The following is a 10,621-nucleotide window of genomic DNA, read 5'->3' on the forward strand; positions in this document are numbered from 1 at the left end:
TAATATATCTTATATCGCATTTGATAATCATTTTATTTTTTGTTTTGTTAGAAACTTGTTAAAAATTCAACCATTATGATTTTAGATACATGATTTCTTTTATTTGATTTGAAATTGATATTGACTAAAGTGATGGTGTATTAAAAATGGTGTTACAATTTAAGAAACACACCCATAACAATTGTTTTTGTTTTTGTTTTTTTTTTTTCTCAAATTTGTTTTTCCTTTTTTTCTTGTATGGGAGAAGAGAAAAGTGAAATACAAAGGCTTCAATTTATCCTTTTATTGTTTTCCCCACAAATTCCTTCAATCCAAAACATATATAAATCCATCTTGGTAGATGTATGTGATTAGAATCTTGTTGAATAAAATAGGATTCTAATTTATATTTTAGTAGTAAAATGTCAATTTGATACTTGTCTTGACTCTTGATTATACATCTTGAGCTCATAAATTCAAACATCTCTCCATCTTATAATATTTTAACCAAAAAAATATTAATCCTATAACTAAAGAGTGATACATTTATGATCATATTTGAAAACTATTCTTAGTTATTAATATATATATATATTTTATGAAAGAAAAAGAAAAGAGAAAAGAAAGAGAAATAACTCTTTTTTAAGTTAATTTACTGTCAAAGAAATTTTGTAAAGATTTTTTAAAAGAATAATCAAATGAGCCTTACTTTCCACTTTCTTTTTGGTTAATTTCTTCTTTTTCAAAACATGGGCCGCCGGTTGATAGAACTTGACTCACCTCGGCCCAATTATAAACAGAAAAAGCCCATCTTCATGTTTAATGGGCCTTCAAACATTTCATTACGAAAGAATCAATTCTTTCTCTATTTCTTTAAATACATTGAATAAAAATTCATAGATCTTTGAAGTTTTACATATATATATCAATCAAATAATTCTTATAGCCGATGATTCTGATTGCGGTGGTCTTATTTGTGTTGTTAGTTAATTTATGTGAGTCTAATTCTTGTTTGGTTCTGGACATCGAGGCCCATGTTGCGTCTGCATGGGTTGTTTCTTTTGTTTAAGCGAATGGGTATTGTTCAATCGCCTTGAGAGCGAGCTGCGATGGTAAGCTCTTGTCATAGAGCTGTTTTTCACTAGAGATGCTTGCAGGGATTCTTTGATTCCTTGTTCTATATTCCTCTATATAAAAAAAAAAAAAACAGATTCTTTCATTCTTCCTTTTAAATGAAAATTTATTGGCTTAGTCCAAAACCAATAACCCAACAAGTTTAATAAAGATTGGAAGTTACAATATTACTACATACTAACAACATACTCTAATAGATAGAGAGAATTAAAATTGTAATTAAACCTTCATGTCTTAGTGTGATTATTGGATGACCAAAGAAAAATAGATTTTTTTAACTCTTTAAAGAAAAGAGAGAGAGAGAGAGATATTTTTAAATTAGAAATCTGGGCCTTAAACAATGGCCACAATTTTGTTCCCAAAATCCGTAGTTCTTCCAATCCGCTGCACCACCGAAGGAGAACAACCAAAGTCTATCAACAACAACAACAATGGCTACTCGTTATTCGGAGTCCGGCCGCCGAGACCACGCCGGATCATACTGGTCCGGCACGGGGAGAGCGAAGGGAACGTGGACGAGAGCGCCTACACGAGAATCGCCGACCCGAGAATCGGATTGACGGAGAAGGGAATGAAGGAGGCGGAGGAATGTGGGAGGAACATCAAGGAAATGATAGACGGCGATGGAGTTGAAGATTGGAGTGTTTATTTCTATGTTTCTCCATACAAAAGAACACGCCAGACTCTTCAGCATTTGGCCACTTCCTTCCACCGCCGTCGTATCGCCGGTATGAGAGAAGAGCCCAGATTGCGAGAGCAAGATTTTGGTACTTCTCCTCTCGCCCACCCGCCCTTTCCTACTTTTACTATTATTACTTTAAATTTCATATTATTTTTAGTAACTTAATTAAATGCAACTTTACTAATTTCAAAATTGTTTGATTTTTGGATTTATTTGCATCTTTAAAAGTTTGTGTAACGGAGTACTTATGAATTAAGGTAAAATATTGTTACTATTCATGAATAGTAACGTTAATTCAGTCTTCAAAGGAGTTTCCCAAATTTGAAAGAAAAAACAATCAAATTTAACTCACACACATAGCGACCTGTATCAATTTTCAATTTCAACAGAGTGAAGGGTTGAGATCAAGTGAACCTAAACGCCACAATCTTGCATACAAATAAGTCTAATCAAAACTAACAAAAATTTAATCCAACAACACAGGTCTAAAGTGTCACCAATCCAGTATTAATTTACTAAGCAAGGTTTGTGTTTATATATTTATAAAAAGGAAACTTTCAAGATAGAGAGAAAATGAGAGTTGAGAAAGCTGTGAGAATGCTGTATGGTAGATTTTTCTATCGCTTCCCAAATGGAGAATCTGCAGCAGATGTTTATGATAGAATCACAGGTACAATAAGAACAACTTTTATTTGTGTATTTTTTTTTTTACTGCCTTGAAAGTTTCCCTCTTCTTCTTTTAGTTTTGTAACTGAAATAAAAAAGACTAAAACTCAAACAGGATTTAGAGAAACGTTGAAATCAGACATTGATGTTGGAAGGTTTCAACCACCAGGCCAAAGAAATCCCAACATGAACTTGGTTCTTGTCTCCCATGGCCTCACTCTTAGAGTCTTCCTCATGAGATGGTACAAATGGACTGTTGAACAGTACGAAAGACTCAACAATTTGGGCAATGGCAAAATGATTGTGATGGAGAAAGGCTTTGGTGGAAGGTAAAATCCCCTTTAATTCCGAATGACTATGCCCTTCGTGTTTCTGACTTTGATGGTTGTCATTTAAGTCGACGATGGCCTACGGTTGTGTTGCAGGTACACTTTGCTGTTACACCATACAGAGAAAGAGTTGAGACAATTTGGACTTACAGATGAGATGTTGATTGATCAAGAATGGTAAGCTTTTTCTTTTCTTTTCTTTGTGTGTGTGTGTGTGTTTTCTTCTTTCTTATTAGCCTTGAGATTGGTTTGAGTTTAAGATAATTGTTGTGTTTTCAGGCAAAAACATGCAAAAATAGGAGAGTTGAACTATGATTGTGCAATGATGAATTCCTTCTTCACACATTTTGATGATGAATGTACTGTTACCTAAAACAAACAAACAAAAAACTGTTTCTAAATCAGCTTTTGTACAGTTGAGTTAATAACAACATATATGTTAGTAAAAGTCAAATAAATCTTTGTTCATATTCTGAAGAAATTCTTTTTGCTTTGTCACGTTTTACAATTTCTTGATTACAAAAACTAGGTAACAAATGATTTAATTTATCTGAAAAATCAATACACAAACTTGCACAGTTCACTAATAGTATGCTAACTACATCCATGAACAAAAATTAAAATTATCAGATTATATATTCAAAAGTGTTTAGTAGAGTTAGAGAATTTATATTGTACACTTCTCTAAAACCTTGGAACAAAACCCTAAAACCTTGGAACAAAATTGTAAATAATGTAATGTAATTTAGATTTCGAAATGTCAAATAACATATACAAATACAGCTTATATACAATATATTAAACTTCTCAACTACTTTGTAGTTTGTCCCTTTTCTAAATTGTGGAATCCTATCCCCACCAAATACACTCAAGCATCTCACCAAATCACAAAGGAGTCGTTCCTATAATAACACTATACTCCAAAGAACATTCTATAAAATAAGAAAAGAGAAGCACCAAACTCCATAATCCATCCCTTGAACAAACCAGCATTATATTCCATCTCAATCACGAGATGAAAAACGAACTGCAACCATGTCAATAATCGAGAGGTTGTGAATTCCTTCACAAAGAAGTTCAATTAGAAACCATTCCCTCGAACTAACAACAAAGGATAATTAAATCATCAAAGAGGAGTTATAAGAAACCCTCTCACTCTCTCACTCCATTTAAAGCAAGAAAACCTGCATCTAAGCAATACCTTCCTTGTCTGTGATGAGATGTAAAATATGATTCCAAATGGAATATTATTCATTGAATACTTCAAGGAAGCGAACTTTTTGGCAGAATGGGAAAGGAACAATCAACACAATGTTCTTTCACCAAACGTGCTGCAAAGAACATGATCCCAAACTAAAAAGTAAAAAAAAAAAGGAAAAAAAAGGCCAAAACATATACAACTTATGATTCTCAAACAAACCAAGCCAGATTTCAACTTCCAACTATCTATATCTATTCCAACCACTGTTAAGTGTTAAGTTTGATTGCAACTTGCAACTCATAAACATCATTCACACTTGTTTCTCTCCCTTTCTCTTCTTGCAACATATCAAATGACAAGGCAGAGGGCAAACACGGATTGGTAGATCAAATCTTCGCTTGTCGTATTTAACAGTACGAGTTTCGGTATCATCCTTTGTACACTCCTCTTGGGAATTGCCTTTGCCGATGACATCTGTTTCGTTTCGTTTTGTTACGTGTGACTGCAAGAGTAAAGCTTCAAGTGAGATAACGTTTCACTAGCGAATATCTACTGGAATGAAAGATTCAACAACCTAAAGAAAACATTTGATCGATAACGCGTTTAGATCTCTCCCACTAAGTCAGTTTTTAAAACATTTGAATGGTAAACTAATTCTTTTTTTCTTTCTCCATAAAAGGTATCTAGATCCAAGATTATTAAAGAGAATAATAAGATGAAGTCAACTCGAAGACCGTTGCAAAGTCAGACCAATAATAAAACAGAACAGAACAATCTTAACCCATTGGACTTGATCTTCAATACAGATAAACAAGAGCATTTCAACCGTAACTCAATGACTGTTCAGCTATGACTTTTGAATCTCCACAGATTATTCTAAAACTCACAGATGCCAGAGATTCAGAAACACGAGTGGTGAAACTGAAACGAATGTCAAGCTCATTTCAAAGAGAAAGAAGGTAAAGATAAGAGGAATTACAATATATAGCATTTATTATCTTCTTCCAACCTAACCTCAGGTACATTGGGTCCTCCATAGGAAGCTCCTGGTTTAGGAAGGAAGAAGATCCTAACTAACCAATACCAAGGAATGAGGCCTCCAGTGATCAGAGAAAGAACCAACCCATTAGTCATTATGAACTAAGCTATATGTCCTTTGAAATAAGAGCGCTTCACGAATTCTCTGTTGATGGGGTGGCAATTCGAATCGGTCGAGGTCGTTCTTGTTCACCGCTGCGTCTCCAGAAGGCCCTTCTCCACCAGACTTCGAACCCTCGTTGTATATTAGGACAATCTTCACCTGAATTCATGAATCTATTGAACCAAGCTAGCAATATGTCTTGTTGCCAAGCTAATGGTAGAGTGAGAATTGTATTGCTAAGACCATCCTCAATGAGGTGGCGATCGAGGCCTCTCGATGCCCTCCTCATCCAACCAAAATCATCATAAAATGGCACCAACCAGGTCTGCAAAAGCTGATATCTCACATCTTTAGGAGCCAGGAGTTGGCCTTTTCCGATACCAACAAATAACCGAGCAGTAACTCGACTGATCTCAAATCTGTGAACAGCAGGCACCTTAGAGTGTGTAGCTGACAATTCTGATTGAGAAGCCCAGGTTTTTAAAAAATCTTCAGCAATCTGTCTATCAATCAAGATATCTAAAATCCAATGCAAATTATCAGCTTGCTTAGCAATCTCCCCAACACCATGAAAATCCGACCCTACTGCTCGCATAAATTGATTGCGGAGCAACTGCAGACAACCATCACAAGCTGAATACAAGGATTCTTTTCGAAGGTCACTTTGCGAGGAACTCTCACGAAGCATCTTCGAAACTAATCCTTTCATCTCCCGCCTTGCCTTCTCGTCTTTTCCTTCAAGAACTACATGTAGAAGCTTCAGTAGCACTTCTTCATTGTCGTTGCCATCTTCAGGTCCATTGGTAACTTCAACTGAGACCCTCTTTAGAACTTCCCCTGCTGCGACACCTTCAAGGTGCAGCTCAGATAAGAGTGAAGCCACCTTCTCTTCTTCATCCTCGGCCCATGGGGCGGCTTCCAAGTACTCCAAACAAGATAAAACACCCGCATCAAATCCGATTGCAGCCGAGACCTAAAATGCCAATGCCACCATCATATCAATTATCATACATTGCAAATTTAGGTGGGGATCTAACAAAGCAGAGATTCAGTAATGAAACACCAAAAGCACATTGATAACTTTCTAGAATTCCTAAAAGACTCATACCTTCAGAATTCCAAGAACTCTGGGAACGTCTTCCTTCATCAGCCTCTTCCTCAGATCTCTACAATACATCAACTTCAAGGTTTCAATGTACACTTCAACATCATCACAGTCAGCAATCTCCACAATGTATGGAGACGGAGACCGCTGTTGTTTCGCCCACCGTTCCGATAGCTTCAATGCGAAAAAACGACTATGAGCAACAAGAATTTGCCGGTGAACACTCATCGAAACACTGATCCCATCTCTAGAACTCAATGTGAGCTTAATGTCACTGCTAGAAGCGTCATTGAACTGATTTCCAGGGCTCCGAGAACCCAAAATCTCAGAAATCCTCTGCATCATCAACGCCTGCTTGTCCTGAACAGGAACTTGATTCTTATGAACCGAAACAGAGGCAATCTGAGGAGGGATCTGAGAAGTTCTAGGGTGAATATCAGGCTCACTAGCCATCATTTCAAAAAGGGTCGGACTCGATCGGGTTTTATCAGTAGACGGCGGCGGCGACATTGGGTTCAAGAGCCCGGCGGTAAGAGCAGAGTTGAACTTCGAAAACCCAGAAGGGAAAGAGTCATGACTCGATCCAGAATGACCATTAAACGCAGCACCGGACGAAGACGTCGTGAAATCCATTACCGGAGAAAGAGTTCCAGGAGAAAACCGTATCCGGAAAGCAGACGGTGAATCAGAAGGCGATATTACCGAATCCGTTGCTCGATTCCCGTTAGCGAGAGTCGGAGAAGTAACCCTTCGGTGAGAATCCGACGGAGGCGGAGGTGGGGGCGGCGGAGGAAGAGGAAGAGCAGGAGGGGTTGAAGAGGGTTTAGAAGCAGGACAACACCAAGAATTCTCAGAAGAAACAATGACAACAGGGCGATCAAGCTTTCGATGAGAAAATCCTTGGAACCCAGATGAGGAATTAGAAGAAGAAGAAGAAAACGAGTCAGATTTAGCGGAAACGGTGATATCTCGACACTTTCGACGCTTAAGCTTAGTGGGATGATTAGGAAAAGAAGAAGAAGAAGAAGAAGAAATGGAATTAGTAGAAGCGTTGGTGGTGGTAGTTGTGGTTGTAGATGCGGGCACAGCCATTGATAAGTACCCAATGGGGTTTAATGTTAAAAAAAATTGTCCTTTAGCTCAAACCATAAGCTTTCAGCGAATTAATCAAAGAAAAGGGGAAATGGGTTAACGGGGTTTTTGAAATTCACGATTAAACATAGAGAAAAATAGGAATTAAAAATGGCGGTGGAAACGAGACAGATAAGAAAAAGACAGAAGAACACAGGAAAGAAGGAAGAGCAATAAATACAACACAACACAAGAGAAAACCTACATAGGGAATTTAAGAGTTAAAGAAGAAGATGAAAAAGATGAAGAAGAAGAAGAAGAAGAAGAAGAAGAATAAGAAGGAAAAGCTAAATGTCCATTATAATGGGCAGAGAGTCCCCACAACACAAGGTTCTTCAATGGCTTTGTTAAAGGAGGGGATTTGATAATGTTGTCTTGGTTTGTTCATGTAATGATTGAAGGAATTGAATCGAATGTTGTTGTTGTTGTTGTTTTTAAATCTATGGGATTCAAACGTAGAATTGAATTCATTTTGATGGGGAGTTTGTTCTAAAGTTTTTAGGTGAAGGGAAGATTTAATAATAATAACAATAATAATAACAACAACTTGTCAATTCTTCATCTCATGCTTTTAATTTAAAATTATTGTTGACATAAATTCTTTTCTTTAAAGTGGAAGTGCAAATTTTTGTATTAAAAAAGTTGAGGGTTGCTACAAAAAGAACACCAAGAAAGAAATGTATTACACCCAATCAGAGATAGTTGCTTTCCGCGGGAAGATCCAAAACTTAGTATGAGATTGGTATTATCACTGTGATTAACATAATAACTGTTATTAATGACTACCTGACAAAACAAATAAACTCATAGTTAGAATGTTAAAAAAAAATCAAATGGAATCTGATCCTCCTAGTCTAAAATAGAAAAATTATGTTTATTACGCAAAACCACTAAATACTCATAGAATAGAACTCAATCAAATACATCAAACTTCTAAATTGTGAGAACTCTCATTTTTTATTTATTTTTTCCCTTTAAAGTGGCTCTTACCTTCATCCTGCTTTGTTAGTTAGTGTTTTTAAGATTCCTACCCATAATCCACCAACTTTCACATTTTCTACTCCATCTTAACTTCTATAGTCAATTAGTTTTGTAATAAATAGTCATTAAGTTATTATATTGGGTTGAATAATTTATGTTTAAAAACAACTAGTATGTTATTTGTTTACATCAACCAACTATTTGAATATATAATTTTTCTCTATTGATATAAAATTATTCTATTATTTTCTTTTGTTAAGATATTGACATTCTCTCTTGTAACAAAAAGAGTATTTTGCCACTTGGAGTTATATCCCTCACCAAAGAGCTTTATATCTTATTTGTGGTTTGATGTTAAAACGTTCTCAAGAAGACAACAATGAATTGATAGTTTGATTCACGAATTGAGAGTTACCTTTGTTAAATAATAATAATGTGTAAATTGGTTAATTAACTATCGTTGAGTTACATTTGACATATATTGTAACGATATTTTAATAACCATCCTTTAAATAGTAATTTGTTTAATTATTTAGAATATTATGTTGTTAAACGTTTTCATCTCTTTTCTTTTTGTATATTTTTATTGTATATACTACATAGATATATAGATATAGAATGGGAATGCGTAGTCTTAATTGATTATAACAAATTAAGTTCTAATAGTTGTTAGTTTCATTTATCGAAAATAAATCTTATTTCATTAATATTAATATAGGGAAAATAGTTACACCTAAAAAAGGAATGTATTTATTGTTATTTTTAAATTAAAGAGTTGTTTCTATAAATATAAAGTTGAAACAGTTTTGAAAAGTACTTTGAATTGCATGGATAATTATTTGACCCTCAAAAAAACAAAAGTGTTTTTATGTTTCAAAGTGGGAATTAAAGATGGATTATTATTTTCACATATTCTCTTTGATAATCAAACAGCAATTTGAAAGTTAAGCTAATTAGTGATACGTTAATTTTATCTTTAGGAAATTGATTTCAAAAGCAAAAGATGAAGCATAGAAAATATAGACAAGAGTGTGTTTTGAATTTTTGTTTACTTTACTTCAAATCACTTTACTCAAAATATATCTTTAATAGTTTTACCCTAAAGAAAGAGTGTATATCTAATAACAAATCTCTTTTTTAAGTTATCTTGGAAAAAGAATACTTCTATTAAGTTTTACGGACTTAATTTTAGAATAACAAACAATCAAAATTGAGAATAATTAACAGATCGTGATAGATCGAGATAGATATGTGTTTAGTGTCAATGAATATATTAAAGTTGTTTTTTAAAAGAGAAAAGCATTGGAAAAATAGAAAGGTGTAATGAATGGGAAAGAAGGCATGTCAAAGAAATATGATGAGAAAAATTCAATTTCAACAATGATTATGAGTTGGAATATGTGGAGAAGACTAATGATTCAAACCATAACTCTTCTTTCTACTACTTCTATGTATCTTTCCCATCTTTTCAATCATCTTTTTTTGTTCACTTTTATTTTAATATATGGTTGCTAAAATATCATTGTTTATCATTAATAGATATTGATGACCAACAAATATTTATAAATATTTTTTAGTAATATTAAAGATGGAAGGTGATGAAGATCGCTTCGAAATTAATAGTAGAATTTGTTTGGAAAAAGTTGAATAGTGAATATGTTGGTGATAGAGAGTGATAGAAAGAAAAGAGATGAATGTGGGACAAAAGGTGGTGTTGGTTGGTCTTTGTTTCTATTCTTTTTATAACAAACTTTAAATTCTTTAACTTACTTTTCTTCCCTCACTTTATTTGTTTCATTCTAAATCATTTTTTGGATCTTCTTCTATGGATGCCTTTAACACATTCCTCACTTTCTTTTTCCAATAAATTAATTAACATATTCACATTAAACTATACTCTAATCATTTGCAATTATGTGTTGTAATTTTTATTTTTAATATAATACAATCGCAAAAAAAACTTATACCATCGACTTTGATAAAATAATGTTGTACAAATATTTAATATAAACTACTCGATTATCATTATTATTATTGTACTCTAATAAAAAGAAGAAGCTTAATTATTATGGCAAAAAAAAAAAAACAATAAATAAAGAATATATTTAGAAATGATATGTTTGGGATTGTTTTTATTTAAAAAATATATTTGTGAATTTTCTTGTATTTATGATTAATTAAGAGATTCAAGAGCTAAGATGAATCTGGGCCAGGTCGATTGCTTATGCATATACAGCCCAGGCCCATTTATACTTTCACGATGGACTATGGC

The 10,621-nt window shown here is 34.0% G+C and overlaps 2 protein-coding genes across 5 annotated transcripts; one reads left to right on the forward strand and one right to left on the reverse strand.

Moving 5' to 3' along the window:
• The first annotated feature begins 1,353 nt into the window (after nucleotides 1-1,353).
• LOC101215294 (phosphoglycerate mutase-like protein AT74H) lies at nucleotides 1,354-3,271 on the forward strand. Its single transcript, XM_011656428.2, has 5 exons — nucleotides 1,354-1,880; nucleotides 2,346-2,465; nucleotides 2,577-2,790; nucleotides 2,887-2,967; nucleotides 3,070-3,271. The coding sequence occupies exons 1-5, from the start codon at nucleotides 1,454-1,456 to the stop codon at nucleotides 3,161-3,163; spliced, it is 936 nt and encodes a 311-aa protein (XP_011654730.1). The 5' UTR covers nucleotides 1,354-1,453; the 3' UTR covers nucleotides 3,164-3,271.
• A 749-nt stretch (nucleotides 3,272-4,020) lies between these two features.
• LOC101215048 (BTB/POZ domain-containing protein At1g63850) lies at nucleotides 4,021-7,835 on the reverse strand. Of its 4 annotated transcripts, none has more exons than XR_969443.2 (3): nucleotides 6,241-7,834; nucleotides 5,006-6,105; nucleotides 4,021-4,493 (listed from the first exon to the last, which is right to left on the reverse strand). XR_969443.2 is itself a non-coding variant. In XM_011656429.2 (3 exons), the coding sequence occupies exons 1-2, from the start codon at nucleotides 7,327-7,329 to the stop codon at nucleotides 5,164-5,166; spliced, it is 2,031 nt and encodes a 676-aa protein (XP_011654731.1). In that variant the 5' UTR covers nucleotides 7,330-7,835; the 3' UTR covers nucleotides 4,021-4,493; nucleotides 5,115-5,163. The 4 variants fall into 4 exon arrangements, 2 of the variants coding, with proteins under 2 accessions (XP_011654731.1, XP_004143891.2); XR_969442.2 differs by having other exon boundaries at nucleotides 4,971-6,105; XM_011656429.2 differs by having other exon boundaries at nucleotides 5,115-6,105; nucleotides 6,241-7,835.
• Nucleotides 7,836-10,621: the final 2,786 nt, after the last annotated feature.

Source organism: Cucumis sativus, chromosome 5, assembly GCF_000004075.3.
Source record: "Cucumis sativus cultivar 9930 chromosome 5, Cucumber_9930_V3, whole genome shotgun sequence".
Lineage (NCBI taxonomy): Eukaryota > Viridiplantae > Streptophyta > Magnoliopsida > Cucurbitales > Cucurbitaceae > Cucumis > Cucumis sativus.